The following is a 26,883-nucleotide window of genomic DNA, read 5'->3' as shown; positions in this document are numbered from 1 at the left end:
CTCTGTTACTGTATTTGTGTCAGAGTAGGGCATAAAGACCTAAACCAAGCTCCTGGTGTGAGGTGCTGCACATGGAATGACATGGGATTTTCATTTTTTAAAAAGAAAAAGGCATAGAGAGAAAAGCTTGAAAATGTGCCCTGACCCCTAAAGCCACAATCCAGGAGGCAAGTAAAAAGTACCCCTTCTTTTTAATGAATTATGAGCTAACTAACATGGTTTTTTATGCTGGGCAGGGGTTGAAAGCTGAGGGGTTGCAAAAATCAGTGCTACACAGTAACCTCCCACGACCCGGCAGCCCTCTCCGTACACGTAGACTGCCAGGGGGCAGCGACAGCAGCAGCACGCTCACGCGCACGGAGTGGCTTCTCTCCCGGCCTCGCGCGCCTGCGCGTGCGGGAGCGGGGGGGGAGCCCGCGCGCCACGGCGGCCAGCGCGCGGGCGCCCGCGAGACAGACGGGCCCGCGGGGGAGGGGCGCGGAGGCGCATGCGCGAGGGGATTTGCCTGAGGCCGGCGGCGAGCGTGGCTTGTGTGTCCGTACAGTGTGGTGGTTCCGGCGCGCGGCTGAGGGGAGTGCGGCTGCGCAGGTGAGGCTGGGGGGGCTGGGCGGGCGGATAACTGGGGCGAGTCCCCCTCCCGCGCAGGGGTTGAGGGGAACGTTGTGGCCGTGGCCGTCAGGGACAGCGGGCGCCTCCTGGGGGGGCGGGGCCGTGGACATCGCGCGGTTGGGGCTGCCCCCGAGAGCCGGGGGGGAGGCTGTGCGACGGAGAGTTACAGGGAGGCCGCCCGGGCCCGGTGGACCGAGCCCTGGACTGGGGCACGGGAGACCTGGGCTCGGCCGCTAGCCTGGTGGGTGACCGTGTGCGCCTCGCTTCACCCGCCCGTGCCTCAGTTTCTCCACCTGAGAAGTAGGGGATCGTGAGAGCGACCGCCCTTGGGAAGCGCCTCGAGCTCTAGCGGCACACGCGAGGCGGGTGGTGGTGTGAGTGGGGCATGGCTCTGTTGCCCACCTGTGGCCATTACCCACCGCCTTGGTGCAGTGAGTAGCCTCCTTCTCCAGTCGAGTGTGTCTCGTTGCTTTTGGTAGCTTATGTTTTCATGCCTCTGTGGTTTTGACACTCTGAGGTAAGGTGGGATCTGTCTCTCAGGCTGTGCAGTAACTTTCGCACCTCTTCCTCCTTTTGTGCTGTGGTGCCTTTCTTCTCCTTGTTGGGTAAGCTTTCTGCTTGAGCTTTGCAGATTTCACTCCAGTCAAAATAACCTGTTAGAAGGGAGAGGCTGGATAACTCAGTAGCGTCGCGCCTTCAAAAAATAAATACATTGTTTTTAGTTAAATCTAAATTCTATTAAATTTAAAGTTAAATTTTGAAATTGACAGCCTATGTTAAGGCCTAAGCTTGTTACAATCTATTGAAATTTAAATGAAATACAAAAAATATTAAGCGGTATGTGTTTGCTGCTGTAATAAAGTCAAACCACAGAACTGACAAAAGTCACTTGCCAGTTTTTTGACAGCAGTAGCCTCTTCTGCTGGTACAGAGAATATTTTCTTCAGTTCATTCAACTAGTTCAATGACTGGTTTATTAAGAAACCAATTGTGAGTTGAAGAAGCAAGAAAACTTGTTTTCCAGTCTATGAATAAAAATTAGGTATAAGGATGAGATCTAATAGTTCTAAAATCTTGGAGGACATGATGATCAGAAACAATCAATTCAGTTCACCAACGGCAGCTAATAATTCCTTTGTTTAATAAATGTTAGTTTTAAATGCAAAATATGTTTTGATACATTAATTTTTTTAAATACTGATACATAAGAAAAAAGTTTATTTGAATTTCCATTAGAGAATTTAATCATGTAAAAAAGTCATACACCATTTTCTAACAAAATAATGTATAAAAGAATATGAATAAATGTAAGTTATGTTAAATAACTTAAAATGTGTATAAATACAGCGTATCCTGGTTAACATTAAGAAGCACCAAGTTTAGTGCAAAGGCTTAGTTTTTAATCAACATGGCTTAATAGTTACCAGCCTGTGAGAATAAATAGTTATTTTCCTAAAGAAAGAACATACAAGCACAAAAATGAATTAAAATTGATTATTTAAATAATGATTAAAATCGGTGATTTTAAATTGCTTTTATTTAAGTCAGTACACTCTTTTTAGAAAATGAAAAGATTGAGGCTATGAGAAAAGAGAGGAGATTTTTTGGGGGAAAACTAGAGGGAGAGCTTGAAAGGCAAAGTGCACACAACACAAGAGTGGAATGGCGAGAGAGTGGCATACAAAGAGGAAGAGACTCTCAGATATAGATAGAGGCCTGGTCTACACTAGAAAATTAAATTGGCTTAACTATGTCAATCAGGGTGTGGATTTTTCACATGCCCTCTTAGGGAAGAGGATTATCTACACCAATGGGAGAATCCCTCCCTTTGGCGTAGGTAGTATACACTGAATTACTCCTGGGGGAATTCTGCACCACTGCGCATCCACAGAATTTATGTTCTACCGCAGATTACTTTGCTTCCCTGCAGAAAAATGACTTTCTGACAGGGAAGCCACGAGCAGTCATGTGACCCTCCCCAGCAGTATGTTTCGGAGGCCCAAGGCAGCCGGCAAAGAGGGAAATCACTGTGGAGCAAGAGGAGGGCTGGGGGATGACCTTTCTGGTGGCTCCTACTCTGCACCGGGCTCAGCTGCTAGGGCTGGGGAGGACAGAACTTCCTCTTCCCTTGCACAGCATCTGAGGCCGAGTCAGATCCACCCCCAGATTTCCCCCCCGGCTGAAGGAAGCTCTGCAAGCTCCACCCCCACTTCCTGCACCCATTGCTCCTCAGCTCTAGGGGGACAGATCCCCCCCCCCCTGTTCAGAGAGCTGCTCCCCCATTCATCCAGCTCCCGTGCATCCAGACCCCTTCATACGCAGACCCTCCTGCCAAGCATCACCCTCCCACCCGCACTCAGAAACCTCGCCCATGAGTCCCACTCCCCCTGTACCTGAACCACCTAGACAAGCCACCCAGATTCCCCCACCTCACCGAGTCCCAACCAGCTGCGTCTGGACACCGCTGCAGAGTCCCATTACCGTTGCACCCAGAACCCCGCAGCAAGCCCCTGTGCATCCAGATCCACCTCTGCACCTGGAACCCCCTCACTGAGCTGCCCTCATGCAGAACCCTCTCAACCCACACCTCGATCCCTCCGCACTTGGATCCTGCCTTGTTGAGCCTCCCTGTCCACACCTGGTGCACCCGACAGAGAGGGGCAGGGCCCTGGGGTGTTTCTGGGGCAGGCCCAGTCCTTGCGCTGTGACAGGGTTGGGTGCAGCCTCAATGCTGAGTCTGCCCCATGGAGAGCTTCACAGTGATCTCCCACCTCTGTGCAGCCAGTGGTCTGTGCTCCCCAGTGCCATGCTAGAGTTTCCAAATTTATTTGATAAATAAAATTTGCACAGTTTTTAATTTTTTGGTGCAGAATGCCCTCAGGAGTAACTGAGGGACTACAGTGGTGCAGCTGCAGCAGTGCTGCTGTAGCATTTCAAGTGTAGACAAACATAGGCTAGGGGGAAGAGGCAAACACTTAGGATACGTTGAAATTTTGTTTAATATACTGCTTAGTGCAAAAATATTACAACTAGAGCTGGTCAAAAACCTTTTTTTGAGAAAAGGTATCTTTTTTCAGCCAGGTGTAATGATAATAAGCCACCCAAGTGTTATGTTTTAAATAAAATGGATCAGATTGTAGATAGTAGGATGAAGGAGAAAAACGTTCTGAAATTTGCATAAGTCACTAAAACCAGAAAGCACTAGAGCTGTTTGAAAGAGTCAGTAGTCACTCAGGGTCTTGTGCTTTAAGAATGAAAAAATGTCAATAGTAATTTAATAAGTGCCTAGGGTCGGTACTGTCAATATTCCATTAGTACTGCTAATATCCTTCTATCTTGTGTTTTTCTCCATTGTGACGGGTTTCAGAGTGGTAGCCGTGTTAGTCTGTATAAGCAAAAACAACGAGGAGTCCTGGTGGCACCTTAGAGACTAACAAATTTATTTGGGCATAAGCTTTTAGCCCACGAAAGCTTATGCCCAGGTAAATTTGTTGGTCTCTAAGGTGCCACAGGGACTCCTTGTTGTTTCTCCATTGTGAGGAATTTTTTTCTGACTCACTATTTTTTTTAATATGTTGATCCTCATTGTGTTGAACTCTGCAAGTCCAACATATTTGTGAAGTAAACCCTGATTTACCTGCTTCAGACATGTTTTGAAGCTTGTTTGATTACAGTTTATAAAACATCTGTTTCCCCTCAATCCCAATTCAAGTTCTGTGGCAAGCAACCTTAAACTTCAGAGTCTTCAGTTTTCTCTTTGGAATATGCTAGTGTCTTTCCTGCAGACTCTATGCAGAGTGTTGCAGTTTAATATATGCTTTATCTGTTGCACACCCCAAATGTATATGTTGTCTAACTATGAACAAGTCTGTATTTCCTAAAATTATTTACATTTTGAGGCATTTACAGTTTGACACTTTTGGGGGTGAGGCAATAGTGTCTCGCCAGTATCTACGAAGTGCATCTGTCGTTACGCTATGTAATCTGTCTTAAGAAATTGAACTTGGTAAATGAATGTTTTTCTTCTTTTAAGCTCCAGTCATGCTCTGAAAACTGCAAGTACTCATAGATCTGCCTGCATGGTTCTCAGTGCAGGACCGGAAAATACTTAAGCAAATGTGCTATTTTTTAAGTGTATAAGCACTTATAATATTTTTTGCAGAGATGAGTAAAAAAATCTGACTTTTGTGGAAGAAATTTCTTCAGCTGTATATTATAAACAGCAGTAGCAATTGATGCTCGTGCAGAAATTGCAGGATGTAGATAACTATGTAACTGATTCAAGAGAGATGCTTTAGTGGTTGAGTGTTAGGTCCTTTCTGAGCAGAAACCTTTCTTACTCATATGGGGAAGATGTGGCTCCTCACTAAATCAATAGTGATTTTAACTTAATTATTCTTTTGTTTGTGTGTGGGGCAGGGAGACAACATATGCCAAATCATACCAAGTCTATCTGTTAATAATAGTACGTGGTATCTGTGTTTATTAAATAGCATTTATAAATTGTCTGTTTGTTGTCATGGTATCTAGATAGCATTTACAAATAAAATGGTCAAGATTTACAGCTTTCTAATTAGAAATCAACACTTTAAATTAAGTGTCTGGCACATAAACTTGATTTGTGAGTTTCATGAAAATATTCAATATATAAGTAATTTCTCAAAAATTAGCTGTAGCTTCATATTTGATGTATACTAATTGGTTTTAGTGTATTCATATAGGGAATTGAAAGAGCCTTAATCAACAATTATGTCGTTCAATTCAAACACAGGATTTATTTTATTATCCCACTGGTATGTAACAGATTTGTTACATACCATACTTAAATCAAACTATACTTAAGTCAAAAGTGTGCTAGTAGACTTCATTCATACACGGAGATTAGAATAGAGTCCCAAATGCGTAAGGTAGAAATCAAAATTTGTCTGTCATCTGTTTAGTGAAGAAGGAAAGGGGGAAACAAATAACCACTGCTAATCTCTTTTCTCTTTTAAAACTTGTTTTCTAGGTGATGGAAAAAATGTCTATGATGTGACAGTTAAGAAGCAGTCATGTCAGCTCTCTGTCCACCTCCTTCTCCTGCTGTTGCCAAGACAGAGATCTCCTTGAATGGGGACTCACCATTACTAGCTGCTACTTTTGCCTACTGGGACAATATTCTTGGACCTAGAGTCAGACACATCTGGGCCCCAAAGACAGAACAGATGCTTCTCAGTGATGGAGAAATAACTTTTCTTGCAAATCACACACTGAATGGGGAAATACTTAGGAATGCAGAGTGTGGAGCAATAGATGTGAAGTTTTTTGTCTTGGCAGAAAAAGGAGTAATTATTGTGTCATTAATCTTTGATGGAAACTGGAATGGGGACAGAAGTACATATGGACTATCAATTATACTTCCACAAAGTGAACTTGGCTTCTATCTTCCTCTTCACAGAGTGTGTGTTGATAGGTTAACGCATATTATAAGGAAAGGAAGAATATGGATGCATAAGGTAGGTTTGTTCTTCATTGCAACCAAATGTTAAAAACCTGATAAGACGTTTAATCAACACAGAGAACTTGCATAGTATAGAAAATAGGTATATGCTTTGTAAAGGCAACTATCTCCCTGAGTCACATTACTTAACAATCCAAGAAACAAACTCGCTTAGATCTATAAATAAAATCTCTACCTCAATACAACTGCTGGAGTTGTATGTTAAAAATTGATCCTAATGCTACCAAATTCAGGGCCTGCTCCTGAGTGCATGCAGCTCCTATCAGGGCTGGTAACGACTTGCCTGAAGTCCCCTACAGTTCTATTCAGTTAACGCTAGCCTTCTATGAAAACATTTTTTACCTCCCCGTGCTTATGATAAAAATTGTGTTGTTTTTATTTTTATAAAATAAAACACTGTGGGCACAAAAAACCCTGTGTAATTTCCTTATGCTGCACCGAAGCACCAGCTAAGAGAATGTATATGAGCCTTTAATGGTACTTGGATCTGTACGTCCTCAACACCTTTTGGAAAGATGCTATTAGTGTGTTTGATTCCAAAACACGAAAAGCTGAGTAAGCTGAATCCATAGACAGAGTATTAACATCCTGCACATAGGGTTTTTGAGACATATTGATGACTAACGTAAGTACTTAAAATGACAAGGAAATATGAACTTTTAGAATGATGCAGGAACGTTGCATAAAACTAACAGAACCAAGGGAAATGAAAAAAACACACTTTCATAACAAAAATCAAGGATTCAAGACACAAGTTCCCACTTAGTACAAGTACAGTTCATTTGGAATCCCAAAGGCAATTTTATTAATCAAATTGTGTGCAAGGATTACATAACTCAGTTCCGGTCTTGCTGTAAAAGCTTATTTGCAGACTGAATATGCTTTAGGGGAAAAAAAGAAAAAGCTGCTTTATCTTCATACAGTAAACGTTGTTTCAGTATAATTTTGTTGTGCAAGAGAATCCCAGTGCTTCATAGCTAATAAGTGTCTTATAATTTTGCTTGAAAAAGTGGTAAATTTTGACGTTGTTTTAAAGTGTCTGATGGGGGGAAATTCTAGTTTTATCTTTTGTACTAGGACCTAGACAATTAAAAAAAAAATCTTTTATAAAAGAGCACCTCTTAAAAGTTATTTGATTCTATTTTTGAGGTAGGAGACTCAAGTAATTTATCTCCTAATTCCCATTTGTCCGAGTACTCATTGATTCCATAGGATAACCTGTGGAAACTTGTCTTCCAGCATGTCTAGTCTTGATTTTTGTCATACTGTACAAAGGAAGAATAGGTATTTAAACTCTCATTTTCTCTAGATGAGGGCAATATCACAAATATTTCATGCCCAGTCCTATCTCCTAAAACTCAAATATGTTGTTTAGCAGTTAATTCTGTAACAACCATAGGTTAGTTATGTTTATCATGGTCTTGTGCTTGTGGACAGATCTTTAATTCATTTTGTGGTGTTCTGTGCTTTGACCTTTTTGAGGCAAAATGATCAAACTCAACATGATGCTTCATTTTTGGAAGAGTCATATATTTGTTTCCTGATGTACAGATTTAAAGATTTTCATGATGAAATCATGGAGTTGTAGCTGCACTGGAACTTGCAGAAAATGTTCTGTCAACCCCAAAAAACTAGTTGTGAGATCTTTGACTTTATTTATTTGTTTTCTCACCAGCTGTTCTTGGAACAGACAGGCTCAGTGGCAGAGTGCCAAGCTCTGAAAGAAAGTTATTTAGCTGTGGGTTTTTTTGTGCAGTTATGAGCCCTTCTACATACGTTATCTCTATCCCAGCTCAATCCTTGCCCGCAATAGAGACACCTCAGTGATAGATGCTCTAAAAATGTAGATTACAAATATAGCATTGTATACATTTTAGATACCAGTGTCTGACAGTTTCTGGGCATAATAATATAAAATTTAAATATTAATTATTAAAATGGGAAAATGTGTAATACTGTGTCTCTTGGAACAAATGTAGATTTCTGCATCAGTTATCAATTAACCCAACATGCCAGGTTAAAATGGAAAACAAATGTTTTGAAGTCTTGCCTTAATTGATGCCACCAGTGTGCGTAGGTATTCCTACCGGATACCTTATCTTCCAGGTTTTCAAGAGTTTTGTCATAGGATGGTCAGCAGTTCCAACCAGATTGTATTAGGAGAGAGAAACTCGCTACGAATTTGAAATAGCATCCTGCATTGACACATCCAATTAGATTCAGATGTATGCAGAGCAATGTTTAGAATGCTGGACATAGACAGACAAGCAACTGTTTAGAAGTCATTCCAAATAGGTCTAGAATCTTGTTTAGCTTTGTAAGAGCTAGATATTTGAAGTTTTATGTGTTTGTCCAATAATTCCTAGCAGCTGTATTTCAAAAGAGAAAAGGGATTCTAGTAATTTGTTCAGTTTCAAATACATGAAGACTGACATTTTTTTTAAAACCAAGAATCTTGTTTGTCAAGGAAGTTATTTCTCATTGAAGCCTAAGTCTAGGAGGGGAAGTGCCTTTAAGGGATCTATATAGCACCAATGTTGTTTTTCACAGGCATTTGTTTCAGATTCATTTAGGTTTTATCATTGGCAGGAGGAAATCTACTCTAACTTGTTTCTTTCCTCATCTATTCTGAGGAGGTATGTAAGCTTTCTGTTCTGCAGTTGATCAGCCTTGAGTTTCTCAGTCACGGGAGATTAATGAGTAAACCTGCAAAAGATGTGGCAACACTTCAGCTTCTATAAGAAGACATCTCTGGAGCATGCAGAATATTCATTGCCTATAATGTTGTTCTGACTGTGCCATTCATTAGGGCCAAGTTTTCATAGCATATTTTATGCTGAATTGTTGTAAATGATTACATTCATCATCATATTCACTACTGAGGTTCTGATGACTTGATGCTACCAGAGTTCTCGCTGAATTTTTGGTGTGTCCTCTTGTGTATCCTGTGGTGAAGTATCTTGACGTTTCCATGGATGTCTGCAATATTTAGTTCTAGAACAGTTAATGTGTTAAAGATTTGCCAGTATCTCAAGATATGGAACAAATCCCCTACCCAAAAGCAAATAAGTTTCCTCTTCTTGAAGATTGCATTTTTCCCTTGTTTTGTTAACTGGAACAACTTTACTCCTTTGCAGTGAAAAAAATAAGTAAAAATCAGCATAGCTGAATTCAGCATCTTTATTTTCCCTGAGACAGATCCATCCATTTTCGTGATCAGAGAGTGAAGGATATTTTTGTTTTATTTCAGCTTCCCCTCCCCGCCCCCGCAAGTTAGAGGTTTATGGGGAGGACGGGTGATGGGGAGTGGAGGGGTAGTATTTGCCACAAAATAACTCTATAAAGGAAAATGCCTTGAACATCAAAATGTGAATCAAAGAAGTGTGACTCTACAGGGAAGAAAATTTACCAGTTGACTGATGGGTGCAAAATTGTATAGCCAAATACTGGAGCTTTTATAACTTGTGTGAAAATTAACTGCTTCTCTTGCTCAGGAGAGGCAAGAACATTTCCAGAAGATTGTCTTGGAAAGCACAGAGAGAATGGAGGATCAGGTAAGAGTAACTGACTGACTGCATATGGCATACCATCAGAAAGCTATTACTGGAACTGTGGAAGTCGGTACTGCTGTTTATTTTTGGGATCCAGGAAGATATTTTTGGACTAGCAGAGTGAGCTGCCATGCACAGGAGGCAGTCTTTGTGAAGATAAGATGGTGGAAGCTCTGACCAAATTGAAGGAAATTATATCCCATCGCTTTATGGGTAAAGTGGAAATCTGTGAAGAATATTACCTTTCAGAAATGGGGAGGCCACTTACTTGAACATGATGTTCTCCAAAGGTAGCAGCTTCCTTACATTTATACTCTTCTACCCTTGTTTTCTCATGGGTAGGTTTTTGCTAGGTCATTAGTCAGCTGGATCAGAGTACTGATGCTTGGTAACTATTATCTTGTAACTGTCCAAGAGATAAGTCATTATAGATTTCATGGCTGAGATTACAAAGAAAATTTGGTTTCTGAAGCAATACTTGTGAAAGCACAACCCGAGAGCTTGTTGCAAAGTATAAGATCAGAGAAATTATCATTTGATTCCGATGCTAATCTAGCTAATGAGCCTGTATCTGTTTGTCTCCTTGTCTCTTAAAACATGTACTTTTTGAAATACAATACTGATAATTATATCTAATACACTATGATACAGTCACCTACTTCTAGATCTACCCTGTCCAAGTCAAGCCAAATTGATTGGGTATTTAGAATAAAAGCCTTGAAACTAATTATAAATATTCTTGTTACTGAGTCAGCTGCTTGTTTCCAGTTGGCTATTTTTGATGAGCAAAACTGAAAAACATATGTATCAGTTTCCTGCTCCCTTCTAGTCTTGTGGTCTTGCCACCTTCCCCACCAAAAAATAAAAAAGCTAAAATTGTTCTGTCTTTAGTGTTAAAAATTTCTGTTACTAGTAGCTTTCTATACTGCATGCTATGCTTTTATTTCACAACATGTTGTTTATTGCACAGGGCCAAAGCATCATTCCCATGCTGACAGGAGAAGTTATTCCTGTAATGGAACTTCTTTCATCTATGAAATCACACAGTGTTCCAGAAGAAATAAATGTAAGTCCTTATGTTTGCTGCATTTTGAAAAGGAAGCAACTATGCCACTCTTATTAATGCTGCCTTTGGTAATATAAATCATTGATACCATAAGTCATTATGCTCTTCAACTGTTTGGCAAGGAAACTCTCCTAAACGGTATTTTTGCTAATAGCAATTTCTCATAAATATCTGAGTAGTAGCAATAATTTTTGATCAACACTTAGCAAAATTGGCTGTCAACTGTATTATGCTTTTTAAAAAGGGAAAGGAAAGGATGTCATCAAATAAAATTAATATTAGGGGAAAGAGTTTTAATGGTGAGATCTATTAGAATGTGGAATAATCCTTCCCTGGACAGGAGAGGAAACACCATTACTTGGGCCAGTTTAAAATATTTTGATTGAAGCACTAAAAATATACTGTTGGGAATGATATCAGTGGTGGTTCAGCTGGGGAGAAATGGATTAGACGATATAATTACTCTTTTCTGTCTCTTAATATCTGTTGACCTTCAGAGGTTAATGGCTTAAAACAGGAAGAGCTGTATTTTTGTGAGTCTTAAACATGCTTGATTCCTCACAATTGTGAAACTGAGATTGTCTAGGATTCACTTAAGCTATCACCACATATCATTAAAAATCCAAAATAAAATGTTTTTAATGTGGCTTGTTATACCACATCATCTAACCCTTCTTTCTGTTCCTTTGCACTCCAGATAAGTGACACAGTGTTAAATGATGATGACATTGGGGACAGTTGCCATGAAGGTTTTCTCCTCAGGTACGGTCTTGTTCTGTTTTATGCTGTTATGAAACCACTTTAAAAGTAAATGATGCCAGTGTCTCTTAATTGGTTGTTTTTAGGCTTAGAAGGATTAGATTTCTATTGGTAAATGTTGATTTCTCCAGATATGCACAAAGCAAAAAAAAAAATCTGTCCATCAGTGTCTATCTGTAAATTTTGATTATCAAGTAAGAAAAATGCTGCTTAAGAGCTTGCAAGCATTTGATTTGATATTTGCTTTGTATATTTTGACATGAAATGTTGACAATTTGTGTTTTACCAGTAACAAAGCTTTTAACTTTTTGAATCTCAGTATCGTTTGTCATTAAATAATTGTTGTCTGAAACCCCTCTCCCTATAATTTCCCACCAATGTGAAAATTTAAATAGAAAAAATGGTTAAAAATAAACATCAGTATATGTCAAAATAATTTTTTTAAAATCCAATTCTGCAGAATCTAGTTGTATTGGTGGTTAAGGGTTAATTTGGGGTGAGGAGACATTAGCGCTCGTATCGCTTCTTTATATGTCTGCCTAAGCGATATCATTAAGATTGTTTCCTTTTTAAATGAATGGTCGTGGATTGATGGCTCTTAAAATTTGCGTGCTGATCTCTATCAACCCATTTTGGCATGAGTATAGGACAACTGCTCATTATCACTGGAATGACATGCTTAGATAAAGCATTAATTGATAAGGGTTATATTACTTTGAAAATGGCGTAGGAGCCTGGAAACTGTTAAAAGTATAAAGCGGGGGACATAGACAAAGGGTTTTGAGTTTCTTAACACAATAAGTCAGGTAGTGGTTATATCATAGGAAGTTTAGGAAAAGTCATGGGTTAAAGTCACAGATAAAGAATGACAAATCCATAAATATCATGCACATTCTTCTGTACTCAGAACGTTTAATTCTTCCATTTTCTTTAACATAAAAATAGTTAACCATTAGTAAATCAGTACACAAATGTCTCTTGTGTTAGGAAATCACATAACACACTCCCATCTTTAATGGGGGCGTTTATTGATCTTCTATCAGAGGGGTAGCTGTTAGTCTGGATCTGTAAAAGCAGCAAAGAGTCCTGTGGCACCTTATAGGCTAACAGATGTATTGGAGCATGAACTTTCGTGGGTGAATACCCACTTCGTCAGATGCATCCGACGAAGTAGGTATTCACCCACGAAAGCTCATGCTCCAATACATCTGTTAGTCTATAAGGTGCCACAGGACTCTTTGCTGCTTTTATTGATCTTCTGTCATTCCTCAAAACATCTCTGTATTGCCTGGTGAATTTAGATAGTCCGTAGCTCATAGAACTGTCACTGTGTTGTACAGCACCTAACACTCACAGTACTACACAAATAAAACATTGTCTGTGTTCATAATACCTAGCAGTTTCATAGCATTTAGTGTTCATAAAGCACTTTATTGCAAGGATTTAGTTAGGTTTTCAATCTTAAGGCAAGTTAGCTTTTAGAAAAATATAAGAATGGCCATACTGGGTCAGACAAAGGTCCATCTAGCCCAGTGTCTCGTCTTCCGATAGTGGCCAATGCCAGGTGCCTCAGAGGGAATGAACATAACAGGTTATCACCAAGTGATCCCTCCCCCGTCACCCATTCCCAGCTTCTGTCAAACAGAGGCTTGGGACATCATCCCTGCCCATCCTGGCTAATAGCCATTGACAATCCATCCTCCATTGATTTCTCTTTTTTTTTTTTTTTTTTTTTTTTAACCCTGTTATAGTCTTGGCCTTCACAACATCCTCTGGCAAAGAGTTCCACAGGTTGACTGTGCATTGCATGAAGAAATACTTCCTTTTGTTTGTTTTAAACCTGCTGCCTATTAATTTCATTTGGTGACCCCCTAGTTCTTGTGTTATGAGAAGGAGTAAATAACACTTCCTTATTTACTTTCTCCACACCAGTCATGATTTTACAGAGCACAATTTCACATTGAGTGCATATCACTACATGGTTTATTGTAGGTGAATTGATTTCCACCAAGACACATCAAGAGAAATTGATCCTGTAATAATGCATCATTCTATTAGTATGGCTCCGGTACAACAAATAACAGTACCTCACTCTTTTGTTTTTGATTAAGATATAGGTACAGAAAATAGCACTTGTTCACTGTATATTCTCATTACTGAATAGCTGCATTGTAACTGATTCAGTAAACCAAATGGTGTATGCACCAGAGCTACACATTGCAAATAGCCTGTTGCACTGAGCATCTTGTGCTGCACTACTCAGTTATGCCCTTAAGAAATAGGGGAGCTTCCTGGCTTTTGCCAGATTAAAATTTTAAACTTATTATGTCTTCAGTATATATTTTGATTTTTTTGTTCATTGAATAAAAATTGGACTTGACAAAGTGACTATAATCATTCTGACCGTGTAAGTTAAGCAGTCATGCATCCTTGTGGAACTCCAAAATGCAACTGCAGAAGTATATTCATACATACAAAGAACTCTTCAGTGTTGTGTACTACCTTAGATCCTGAAGTGGTGTTGGTTTTTTGTACTGAGATATGTGGTAACAGATGCTTGTGGGATCAAAGCCATGATGTGTTTAGTAATTGAAAGAAGCAAGACTCAGAACCTGTCATGCCTATATTCTTTACCAATGAAAGCTGTTTAATCACAGAATAATTCAAGTTCCCTTAATTTGAAGGTATAGTTTTACTTTTGCTTATCTAAATAAATTACCTTATACTCTTCGACACTAAACCCATAATTGAGTTAGCCTTCCAGTAACTTAATTCAGTTCAGCCAGGATGGCTTCATAGAAATATTTAAAAAATCAGATTGCTATTACTTAAATGAATCGTACTAAAATCTAGACGTTATGAAAATCCAAAAGTTTAGTAATGTAACTAAAGAAAAGTCTGTTTGAAGCCTGCTTCTTTTTGTTTTTGTTTTTCATTTCTGCATACAGAATTATGTTGAAGCACTTGTTTTGGAGTAGTCTGTTGTATTTATTAAGCTGTATTTCATTTTAATTTGCAGTGCCATCAGTTCACACCTGCAGACTTGTGGTTGCTCTGTGGTTGTAGGTAGCAGTGCAGAGAAAGTTAATAAGGTAAATGCATTTTATAATTCTTAAAATTGGATTCTGATTATTGTATTTGGACTGTCAGCAGATTATCTGCAGTAATGTAAAAGTGGCAATTAATGAGAAGTAAAATATTATTCAGTTACATTTTATATTTCCCTGAAATATATTTGATGTGGAGGGAGCAGCACTGTATTACTATTGAGCTTTTTTATTTGTATGATTGGTTGGCAATTGAGTATGAAAAATAATTTATCATTTGTATTCTGACAATTCTTAACAACTAATTTATTTTATTGTGTATATGAAAATATGGAAAATGAGGCTATAGTTTTAGGATTAGATTTTTTTTTTATTAGCCATATGCATAAACTGTTGGCATCTGGATTAACATTTAGCTCTTCAGCTATTGCAATGGATTTTATCTAAATAAATGAATCTATGCATAATTTTATCATATTGAATACCCGACTGCAGAGTAAAACTTGCTGTAATTCTGGATCATAAATCGCCTTTACACAATATCTAATGAGCACCAAACTATTTTGAGTCACTCATGCATATGTAAGATGCAAATTTCTACGTCTCCACCCTCAGGTCTTTGATTTCTCCTTGCACTTTTGTTTTGTACTATAGTTTCCCCATGATCCTCATAGTCTTAATCATAAATAAATGACATATTTTAAATAATTTAATGTAAAAAATAAAACAGGACTAACTGAATTCTGTTAGTGACTTGGTCAGTAAACTCAGTTAGGTTCTGAGTTTCAGTGGAAACATGAAGGATCCAAAGTGCAGGTGCAAACTTATAAAACTTGAGTCCTGCAATAGCAAGATGCCCATTGGTAGATTGGTATGTTTGCTGTCTGGAGTGTCTATGGAACTAACTTATCAAAAGGATGCTTGCTTTATGCTACCTACACCTCCATGATCAGAAAGTATAGGAAGCATTGGCTGAATGCCTTAATGGAAGAGGACTAAGGCGGAAGGCCAGGAATATCAAGATAATGCTCTTTATGCTTTCTCTCTGAAGACAGCCATCTCAGTGGTGCTACCATTAATCAGAAGAATAACTGGTTGCAGACTCCTATGGCAAACTGCCTTCTCCCCAGACCTACCACTTTTTTTGAAAAAAAGACAGGTGCAAAGGAACGGAGGGAGGGTTGGGGCGGTACCACCTCATGTAGCCGGGGGAAGGGCTACAGCTATGAGGCGCCAATACCACCTCTCTCTAAGTACTGCTAGGCACATTTATCCAGTTCTGGTGGGCTGAGCACATGCGCACCTAAATGGAATACATGTCTGCACCACATCTAGAAGAACCATAGTTACAGTAAGTAACTGTTTCTTCCTAAGCCTACTGACTTGTCAGGTGATTATACAGCTACAGGGTGGATAAAAATCCATGATTTTTTTTTTTTTAATTTAAAAATCGGATTTGTTTTATTTCAGTTGGATTTTTTTTTGTTGATAAAATGCTTTTTGAGGAAAAACCTATCTAAAGATACATTATAATTCAAAAATCTCATCATGGAATAGGAATTATAAATTCTGATTCTATAGTATGAGACAATATATTCATGTAATGTTTAAGAAAGGTTTTGTAAATAAGTTCTAATAGTTCATTGATTGGGAACACAATTTTATGGGGTTCACAGGCTTCTGTATAGATTATTTAGGTTAATATTTCTATCTTCCCAATGGGACTCAGTGCTCAGTCTAGAAGATATCATCAGAGATGCTTAGTTTTGCATTTCTCGCACTGGATTTGTCTCTCTAGAGGTAACATGCTTGTTAACAGCAAAAACGTTATTAAATAAATAAATAATATATAGAGGTGAGAAATAACAGACCTCAACTCTGTTGTCCCTCTGCAAATTTGTGTACATAGACTCAATCCCTTACCTCTCTATAAAAAGTGCAAAGTTTCAAAAAGTTCAATGAATAGAAGATTGTTGGGGGCGTAATAGATCTGGACAAGGAGAAGAAGTCTGGAGATAAATATGAGAAGTGAGGGACATATGCTTGTTTTTTTTAAATATTATATGTTTGCTGTTGAAGAGAAAAATCCAGAATACCTAACGTTGTTGTTTTAGTTAAATAAAACAATTTAAATGTCTGTTTGGTGATGTTCTCCTTCTAATACAGCATGGCAAGAAAATCCTCCAAATACTAATGATTAACCTGTTGAATTGGAGATAGTCCACCTCCCAATGACATCATAAATATCTGCTTCCATTACCTTTGGTAAATTAAATAACCAAACACCTATTCATTTTCTGATATAGCTATAAAACTAAAAAAGTTTTCAAAATAAATCATTGTTTAAAAATGTAGTGTACCTTCTAAAAATGAAACCTACATCTATCTCTGAATTGTGAAGCATATGTATCAAGGTTATAACAACCAACAAGAAAGCACTTTTATGTAGAAAACCATGATTAAATCGAGTCTTCCTGAGTAGTGATTTAAATTGTGATTTAAATCAAATCCACCCTGCATATCTACATATTTAAAAGAATAATACTTTTAGAAAACCTGCTCAGCTGTGTTTGGAAAAATGAAATGGAAGAAGCCCTTTTAAATCTGAGGCTTTCTGAATGGATTTGTATGTACAAATTGGTTACAGTTATGCAGATGTGCCAGTTTTACATGTATTGAGAGTCCCTATTAGAAAGGTTATTGGCATGATGATGTGGCAGTGTTGGTCCCAGGATATTAGAGAGGGAAGGGGGGTGACATACCATTTATTGGACCAACTTCTGTTGGTGAAAGAGACAAGCTTTTGAGCTACACAGAGGCGTCCGGACCTGAAGGAGAATTTCGTGTAGCTCGAAAGCTTGTCATGTTCACCCACAGAAGTTGATCCAATAAAAGATATTAATTTACTCACCTTGTGTTTTTATTAGAAAGGTGTCTTAAAATAGCAGGTTGATGCTAGGAGTTGAATTCACACTTTGACAAAACATTTTTCTTACATTCTTCTGGGATACATCAGATGCTTGGATCAGAAGGACTGTCCTTTGATTCCTATTTAATTAAGCCATTCTTCAGTCCACCCCCCATAGTGTGAATACTGCTAGTTAATCTCCTACAGTGAGAATTGCAGAGGCAACTCATGATGGAGAAAATAAAGCTATATTTATCAGTAAATTGAATTTTCCAGATGAATTCCCTCTCTGTCCTTCCACCAAAAGGGGGGCCTTTAATTTGCACCTTTAAGTCAGAGGAGCTGAGAAGGAATGGAGAGAAGGACTTTGTAGTAACATATAGTCCTAGAACATTTTAGGTGTGGGGCATGTGTGCCATTAATGACTGCTACCTGTACGCTGCTATTAGAGCTGGGGTTGTCCTTTGTGTGTCTGTATAGCACCCAGCACAATAGGGTTTCAATCTGTATTGGGGCCTCTGGGTTTGACAGTAATGTAAATACTTACTACTACTGCTGCTGTTTGTCTCATGAAACTATGGCATGACGCTGCAGTGTGGCTCTGTAGAGGCAATATATTCAGAGAACTCCATTCAGGGCCGGCTCTAGGCACCAGCGGGCCAAGCACCCGCTTGGGGCGGCATCCTGGGGAGGGCGGCAGAGGGCCCCGGTGGACCTCCCGCAGGCATGCCTGCGGGAGGTCCACCGGAGCCGCTGACCCGCAACCGCCAGAGCGCCGCCCCGCCCCAGCAAATCCTAGCCGCGGCTGGGAGTTAAAAGGCTCTGGACTGCCCGCCGCGGCGGGGAGCCCGGAGCCCTCTGATTCCCGGCCGCGGCTGGGAGTTAAAAGGCTCTGGGCTGCCCGCAGCGGCGGGGAGCCCGGAGCCCTCTGATTCCCGGCCACGGCTGGGAGTTAAAAGGCTCTGGGCTGCCCGCCGCGGCGGGGAGCCCGGAGCCCTCTGATTCCCGGCCGCGGCTGGGAGTTAAAAGGCTCTGGGCTGCCCGCAGCGGCGGGGAGCCCGGAGCCTTCTGATTCCCGGCCGCGGCTGGGAGTTAAAAGGCTCTGGGCTCCCCGCAGCGGCGGGCAGCCCGGAGCCCTCTGATTCCCAGCCGCGGCTGGGAGTTAAAAGGCTCTGGGCTCCCTGCCGCGGCGGGCAGCCCGGAGCCCTCTGATTCCCGGCCGCGGCTGGGAGTTAAAAGGCTCTGGGCTCCCGGCGGCTGGGAGTTAAAAGGCTCTGGACTCCCCGCAGGGGGAGCCCAGAGCCCTTTAGACACGCCTGCCGCCCTAAGGGCGCACGGACTGCCCCCCCCCCCACCCAGCCCAGGGCGGCAATTCAGTGCGCTGCTTGGGGCGGCAAAAACTCTAGAGCCGGCCCTGACTCCATTTATAAGTAAGAAACCCATATGCAGTCCTTTTATTTGATTATGCTTTGAATTAATGATGTGCCTCTTATTGAGTTCCAGTTTATTTTACAAGATTGAACTTTTCTTCATGTCAGACTTCTTTTTAGTTCTGGAAGCCAGTCTCTTAAGTGGGTGTGTGTAATACCCACTAATATTAATATAATATGCTTACAACAAGAGGACATGGTTATAGTAAGCTTTGAGGCTGGTACAGTCATCTTATTAGTTTGTACAGTGCCTAGCACAATAGGGTCCTGCTCCATGACTGGGAGTCCTAGGCACTACTGCAATATTAAATAATAATCTATATGTACATTGTTCAGTTAAAATACGTATGTATTCTAAACACGATACTTAAAATAACTAATTACTAAAGAGCTGTAGCTCTTCTTTTTTTTTTTGCGCTTAATACTTAGAGCATCTCTGATCAGATCAACAATTTCCTTGTTAGGAAATGAGAAGTAGATTAAACAGAGGAAAAAATAAAATGACTGAGCTCTCAGACAAAAGCTGCTGAACAGGGCTATTCAGCAATAATTTGGGGTTGTAGAAGCAGGAGAATGTACATATATCATGAAATGTGCATTATTGTGGCAAAAGAAGTCTGAATTAGTGAAAAAATTGTGGGCATCTAAATTGCATGCTGTGCATACACAGTATTTTTTTAAAAAGAATAGAAGCTGGGGAAATGCATGTCTGAAAACAGGTTAAGAGCATATTGTGTAACAACCACAGCAGCGCTTCTAAATACTCTCTCCTTGAACTATGTTTCTGTTAATGGTGCAGCTAGACGGAGTGCTTAAAATAAACATATACTTATGCCTTCAGGAAGTCTGATTTCATGATTTTTATTAGTTTTTCTGAAAATGCAAAAACACCTATCACTGCATCATTAAAGCAGGTTTTTGCATTTTCTGACATAAGTATTCGCTGTCAAAGTTCCTACAGCAAGAGCATCTTTTGAGCAAGACATTTGCTGAACAACTCAAATAATTGATTTGCTGCTCTATTTCATCGTGTCATTCAGCTGCTCATTATCTATTTCCACTCTATGTTCCGTGCAGCATGGACCATGCTTTTTCTCATCTTCTGAGTAAGAGCATTTAGAACACTTATTAAAGCATATCATAAAAATTATACTGGATGTACAACATGGCCAAAGCTGATGTTGCCGTGGTAACCTAAACTTCTGTTTCTTGACTCTAAGCAATTAAACTATGCCACCTTAGATGTTCCATTTAATATTTGTTCTGTTATTTTCATTTAATATATAGTCTTGAGTGTGGTTTAATTTTAATACCTCTACTTTTAGATGTCAGTATGTAACTATTTGACATAATTGTAGCATTCTTTTTTTCTAATGTGTGGTGAACTTCTTGGATAATCACTTATTTGAAATCTGTGCTGAATTGTGTTCTAAGATCAATACTTTCTTTACTATACATCTGCCTATTTTTTACAAAACTTTTTGTATTGCAGATAGTGAGGACATTATGTCTGTTTCTTACTCCATCAGAACGGAAGTGTTCCAGACTCTGTAGAAATGAATCTTCCTTCAAATATGAATCAGGACTCTTTGTACAAGGATTGCTCAAGGTAAGGCAATTTTATTGTGACTTTTGATTTTTTTTTTTCTAAATTCTTTTCTCCAGTATCCAGAAACCTACAATTTCTTAATATAATCATCTTAACTTGAAAATACCTAAATATGTTATTGTCTTAAGAAGTTTGTCCTCTTCACTTGTTGATTCCTGATGCTAATATTATAACCATGATTTCTCTCCTATGTCTGTATCCATCTGTTGCATCTTGTCTTATACTTAGAGCGAGAGCATTGTGAGGCAGGGACTGTCCTTTTTTCTTTGATGTTTGTACAGTTCATAGCACAATGAGGTCCTAGGCTACGACTAGAGCTCCTAGGTGCTATGGTAATACAAGTAATAAATTATTACCTATATTCCATGACTTAAAGCTGTTTCTAGGGATGCACGAATTTCAAGCAAACTTTTCCTCTGTACTGTCCGTTCCCTTTAGGAATAGTTTCTGTCATGTTCCTTCACTTTGGGAATAAATCTATAGATTTACTACTTTGGGGGGATCATAGACCCATATAGGCAAGAGTTTAAAATTTGCATATGCTAGCTAAATCAGACTCAGAGAAAAGAATGTTAGTCTCCAGCACTCCAGCATACTATGAAAAATAGTTTCAAAATATTTATGAAGGGCCATAGGAGTGAATGGTGCTTCATAGGCACCTGAGGGAACCACATTTTTACATTTAATGTTTATTGTATTTACCTAGCAGTACCAATATCGTTAGAGGGGGACAATGCCTTTTATCAAAACCAAATAAAAACTCAACCTGTTTGCCTCCTAACTAGGTAAACTAAGTAGTTCTTTGTTCTCAATAGCAAGTGTGCACTTGGGTGGAGGGTTCCTAACTTCAAATGCTGATTATGTGCACTATCTACTTACGTGTTGAGAGAATTTCTAAAGCTTTTCTACAAGGAGTGAAGATAAATGATGTTCTCTTCACTGAAAATATTTTTATGGAAAAAAACTTGTGCATGCTCAAACTTCTCAAATTCAGAAGGCTAAAGTTAAATGCTGTCATGCGTCCTCCATGATAAATATTGTATAATGCTGTATGGTATTCTCTCCTGACCTCTGTTCAATTCACTTGGTAGCAGATTTGCTCACTTAAAGCTGCATTCATTGCTGTGATGTTGCTGTTCTCCTTTCCCATACGGCTTTGTAACTCACTTTAATGTCAAGCATCATGCAGCATGAGAACTGGAAGGGTGTTACCAGCAACAAGACTGTTATGAAACAATGCAGTGATGTGCACGTCACTATTTTCCAACACCCCCTCCAAAAACTTTGATATTTTATGTGTATGCTGTTACTTTAAACAACCACCCTGTTTTACAACAGGGTTTAACTAGAATTATAAACACACAGACCCCTAAAATGAAATGCATTTAAACACGCTGTTTTAAACTTAAGACTGGTGCTTTAATGTTGTTTCAAATACCTGTATTTTTTTGTAACTCGGAGACTTCTCTAACTCTTTTTTGCTGTAACAGGATGCAACTGGAAGCTTTGTGTTGCCCTTCCGTCAAGTAATGTATGCTCCATATCCTACTACACATATAGATGTGGATGTCAACACAGTGAAGCAGATGCCCCCTTGCCATGAGCATATCTATAACCAACGGCGATACATGAGGTCCGAGCTGGCAGCATTTTGGAGAGCCAATTCAGATGAAGAGATGGCTCAGGATATCACTATCCATACAGATGAAAGCTTCACTCCTGATTTGTATGTACTATCCTTACTTTCAAAATTATACTGCTTAGGACAGCATAACAGTGTAGTTGCATTTTGTCAGACCTTTTCATATAAAATACAGTTCTGTTTTATTCAGCAAATGCTTTCCTCAATCAGGATAAACAGCCTGTGTTTTCTTCTTGGGGAATGGGTTATAAGAGGTTAAAAACACTTCAGAAGTAGTACCTGTTGCTCAGTATTTCATTAGCACTCCATCTCAATGAAATTACTGATAACATCCCATTCAATCTGATATGGTTGAATAATAATAAATAAGTATGCTATATAGCTAAGTACATTTACAGCTGACATTGGCTTACCTGGTTTTTGTTAAGTGCATCTGGGCTGAAAAAGTTCGGTTTCATATTCCAAAGTAACTTTTTTAAAATAAAGCCCATATCATAATTCACTAAAACTGACTTTTTTTTTTAATTTGTTTTAAATTCTGTCAGGCCCTTAACTATAATGCTATTACCAGGCACCAATATAATATATTTAGTGCCTCCTTATCACATTATGTCATGCTTTCTTTGTTGTCTCTTCACAGGAATGTATTTCAGGATGTCCTGCATCGTGATACATTAGTAAAAGCCTTCCTGGAGCAGGTAACAGCTGTTCTTTCAGAATGAGCAAAAGATGAAAAACAGTTCTCTACTCTCATATAACAAATATTTTAACACAAATGGATCCTTCCCTGCATTATTTGAAAGCACAACAATAGTAGTACAAGAGAGATTCCTCTAAACATGTGCAGAAATGTAATGACCTGCTGATTACAGGTTCCTATAAAATAGCTGTCATTCTATGACTATAATAATCAAAAAGTAGTATAATACGGAGTATGTACAGTGCCAACATGCCATTTTTGTTGAGCTGTGGTCTTTTTCTGGAAAGTACTTTACTGGAGGGACTGTGTCCAGAAATGACTACAGTGACTTTTGGAGGGTGAAAATGTGTAAGGGGGAGGGCGGAGCTAGAATCCCAGGTGCACTCAGCCTAGAACAGTACCTTTCAGCAGGGAATTGTTACCCAACCAGGCGTAGAATTAGAAATTGGTCTCAGTTTAGAATGTCTGACTGTGTAATAGAGACAAGGTGGGACCAAAACAGCTACAACAACACTGCATATTGTTGCATCCGATGAAGTGGGTATTCACCCACGAAAGCTCATGCTCCCAAACTTCTGTTAGTATAAGGTGCCACAGGATTCTTTGCTGCTTTTACGGATCCAGACTAACACGGCTACCCCTCTGATACTTAACACTGCATTTGTAACTGTGTAATACAAATAGATGGCTATTAAACACTGCAAGCTTAATTTGCAGTACTAATATAACACTGAAAATACTAGACACAGTTGTGAAGAATAAGGCACACCCCCTATTGCTGTATAATACTGCTTGAACTTGCAGCATTGTATAATCACTCAAGTCTGCTCCATTTCAAGTAATGTAAAAAAAGAGCAAAAACATGATTTGTCTTAATAGAATGGCAGAACAGCTTAACTTATCACATCTGTCCGAATAGAGTCTAAAATCCTTTCATGATTATACATTTCCTTTAGCATAATTAGGAACTGTTACATATATGTTAGTTCAGTGTTTTAGTTTCCACATTCCTGGAATGAAACTTGAGTTGCATGTAATTTAGTTTTCTACTGTAATTTTTAACAGGTCTTTCATTTGAAACCTGGCTTGTCTCTGAGGAGTACTTTCCTTGCCCAGTTTCTGCTAGTCCTTCATAGAAAAGCCTTAACTCTTATAAAGTACATAGAGGATGATACGTAAGTAAAAAAGATAATAGAAGGGAGGGGGTGGGAATTTCTTGTTCACTGGGAAATCTTCCTGTGTTGTAACAGTTTTTCTCTTTACTCTTGCAGGCAGAAAGGAAAAAAGCCTTTTAAGTCTCTCCGTAACTTAAAAATAGACCTTGACTTAACAGCAGAGGGCGATCTTAACATAATAATGGCTTTAGCTGAGAAGATCAAACCTGGTCTACATTCCTTTATCTTTGGGAGACCCTTCTACACTAGTGTACAAGAACGTGATGTACTAATGACATTTTAAAGATCCTGTATGCTGCTGAAAGAAAGCTAGTAATGTAAACACCATTTTTCCCTTTTTGATAAGCACAGTCTTGCACTCTAATGCAGTGACTGAAAGCAAGTTACACTACAATCCAGTCGAAATGGGGAGGGAGTATTAGAGGGAAAGTCACTTCAGTTAGGGAAGCACACTTCAAAAGAGCCTTTTTTGTTGTTTACAGTGAACGTAAATATTGCAGTAGTTTTTATGATATTTTGGGTTTGTTGTGTAAACTTTGCCACAGTTCTGGCTTAAACTGATTTAAAGGGAGGCTTTTGTATTGACTCTTTTGAGAGATCATACAGCTTCCCCACCATTTCTCTTCTTTTTGTGTCCCTCCTTATCTTATCAGTATTTCCCAGTGTTGTCATAGAAAATCATACTTCTTATCCTCTCCATTATGGAGGGCACTGCCTTTTGTGAAACAGAAACTGGAAGAACAGTTTTAACGCTTTTTTTTGTTCTGTCTTCTTTCTTATGTGTGGGGCTAGTGTGAAAAACACCTTCCCTGCTCCCCATTCCAACCTCACCAGAAACTTTTTTTGCTACTTTATGTGATGCATTTAAAAGGATATTAAAAAAAACAAAACTAAAGATGAAAGAAAACTGTACAGCATTATCCTTGGGAGGCAGAGTGCTGTCTTCTAGTGGATTGTAAAGCCAAACTGATCTGAAGAATGCTGCTTTTAAAACGGGGTCATTTTTTAAGCTGTTTTGCGTGTATAAGTGCCCACCAGGATTTTCTGTCACTGACTGTGTTGAACCATCATGCATTTCAGTGCTTAATGACCCAACGTAATTGAGCTCTTTCAGAAAACAAAACAGGAAAATTAGGTTTTACACTTGCATAGCCATTGCCAACCTTTCTTTTTATAATCTGCTCCTATTCTTTTTTATGAATAAAAACAAAGGCCACATTAAAACACTAGACCACCTGTGTCTTTGTTCTTTTTGGAAATAACCCCTGGAATATAGCCAAACGTCAAGATAGACACTTTCTTTTCATGTTACCTTTGTCATATGTTCAGCATAACTTCATTCAGGAATCGATGTGGCTGTTAACTAATAGGAGTTAACATTGTTGATGGAAAAACAGACTCTGGTTCAGTGAGATGCTAATCTCCCTCTTCCATGTCAACACACTCACCTCTCAGTCCACTTGTTTTGCTTTGCATAGAGAAGATAAAGAACAGCAGGAAGTCAGGAAATGTACTTTACCTGCTTTCACAGCATTTCTTACTTGAATAATCTGAGTTGTTGGATGTAGTTTTCAGATTCCCCAGATGCTTTTCAGGTTTTGCCATCATGCTACATGGTGTACTATGCTAAGTGATGCATCTGCATTGTGTGCTGCTATCTATCTGTCTTCTCTCCTTTCTTTTCTCCTCCCCCTAAAAAAAAAAAAAGTCAGGAATCTACTTCTGTAAATGTAGTCTGTTATTGATATTCCATGATGAGAGATTCCTTGCCAAAGAACTATGTTGGTAACTGGGAATCTAGGCAAAGCCATTGTTGCTTTACTACTTACGCCCTTGTTATAACGTTTTTTTATAGGATGGGTTTGCTCTGTGAACTACTCAGTTTCTAACTCAGTTTCATTAGTTGAGACATAAGACACAACACTTCAGAATAATGGATTTTTCTAAAATATCCTCTCTTCTGATGTTAAAAGGGATACTGTCAAATAGCTAATGTCCAAAATGTGATTGTCATTTTCTTATAGGAAAATATATTTTACAATCTAAATATTTAGGACTTCTAATAGGAAAAAAAAAGTATAGTATGTCATTGTGTACTTAATACATATGTGCAGTTACTACAGTTTCATATGAAAATAAGATTATACATGTGAATGACCATTACTTGCTGTGTGCATGCATAGTTACCTTATTACATGCATAATCACTCTCACAAATTAAAGTTTAACTTTAAAAAAAAAATTCAAGTCAATCTTAAAAATAAAAACATAATACACTTTCATAGAGTCCCTGCAAAATGTCTCATGCTGTTGGGCTTCCTTCTACCAGCGTCTCATCAGGAAAACTGTTGTTAGAATTATGCTGACTTAGCCCAATGATACAGAGATCATTTTAATGTGTCACCAATTTATCTTCATATATTTTTAATCAGTTTGCCTATTAAAAATGGCATAATTCATAAATTGTCTGTATTGCTTGGCTTCTCAGATGGCATTAAGAACTAAAAGTAGATGACATTACATTTCTGAAATGGAAGTAAGGTGCTAAAGTTCAATTGACTTTAGACACAGTGCTGGAATTAATTATTGTAGCGTGATTAAGCTTTGAAAACTTAATACTGACACTACTAACAGCAAAGCTCTATTGTTTACTGAAAACGTTTTTGTGCATTTTCACTTTGAAACAGCTAACTGCTGGAACTCATTCAAATGCTAGTTTTGTTGCACTATTGTCATGGATGCGGACTGTACAGTGAATAAATTATTAATGCATTTGTATGCTGTGCTGTCAAATTTATTATGTGGTATAAGGGAGGCCTTTTAGTAAACGCTGTGTGGATTTTATTTGTCCTTCTGGAGCTTCTGCTGAAGAACTATACTTCTGTGTT

At 38.9% G+C, this 26,883-nt stretch overlaps 1 protein-coding gene across 3 annotated transcripts; it reads left to right on the top strand.

The window, feature by feature from the left end:
* Window positions 1-466: 466 nt before the first annotated feature.
* C9orf72 (C9orf72-SMCR8 complex subunit) lies at window positions 467-26,771 on the top strand. 3 transcript variants are annotated; one of them, XM_045021976.1, is made up of 11 exons: window positions 467-588; window positions 5,618-6,104; window positions 9,604-9,663; window positions 10,631-10,726; window positions 11,424-11,488; window positions 14,505-14,577; window positions 20,363-20,479; window positions 21,970-22,205; window positions 22,762-22,819; window positions 23,887-23,996; window positions 24,093-26,771. In XM_045021976.1, exons 2-11 carry the CDS (start codon window positions 5,661-5,663, stop codon window positions 24,277-24,279), a joined length of 1,446 nt encoding a protein of 481 aa, XP_044877911.1. In that variant the 5' UTR covers window positions 467-588; window positions 5,618-5,660; the 3' UTR covers window positions 24,280-26,771. The 3 variants fall into 3 exon arrangements, with proteins under 3 accessions (XP_044877911.1, XP_044877910.1, XP_044877912.1); XM_045021975.1 differs by lacking the exon at window positions 467-588 and adding an exon at window positions 671-850; XM_045021977.1 differs by lacking the exon at window positions 467-588 and adding an exon at window positions 885-1,126.
* The last annotated feature ends 112 nt before the right edge of the window (window positions 26,772-26,883 follow it).

The sequence above is a fragment of the Mauremys mutica genome, chromosome 6, assembly GCF_020497125.1.
Source record: "Mauremys mutica isolate MM-2020 ecotype Southern chromosome 6, ASM2049712v1, whole genome shotgun sequence".
NCBI lineage: Eukaryota > Metazoa > Chordata > Testudines > Geoemydidae > Mauremys > Mauremys mutica.
Note: the sequence above shows the minus strand (reverse complement) of the source record. Positions and strands in the feature narration are given on the sequence as shown.

Coding starts and splice junctions, on each gene's coding strand:
- C9orf72 (XM_045021976.1), top strand. CDS start 5,661: ATGTCAGCTCTCTGTCCACCTCCTTCTCCTGCTGTTGCCAAGACAGAG. Junction 6,105..9,603: donor GAAGAATATGGATGCATAAG/GTAGGTTTGTTC, acceptor TCTCTTGCTCAG/GAGAGGCAAGAACATTTCCA. Junction 14,578..20,362: donor GTGCAGAGAAAGTTAATAAG/GTAAATGCATTT, acceptor TTTGTATTGCAG/ATAGTGAGGACATTATGTCT.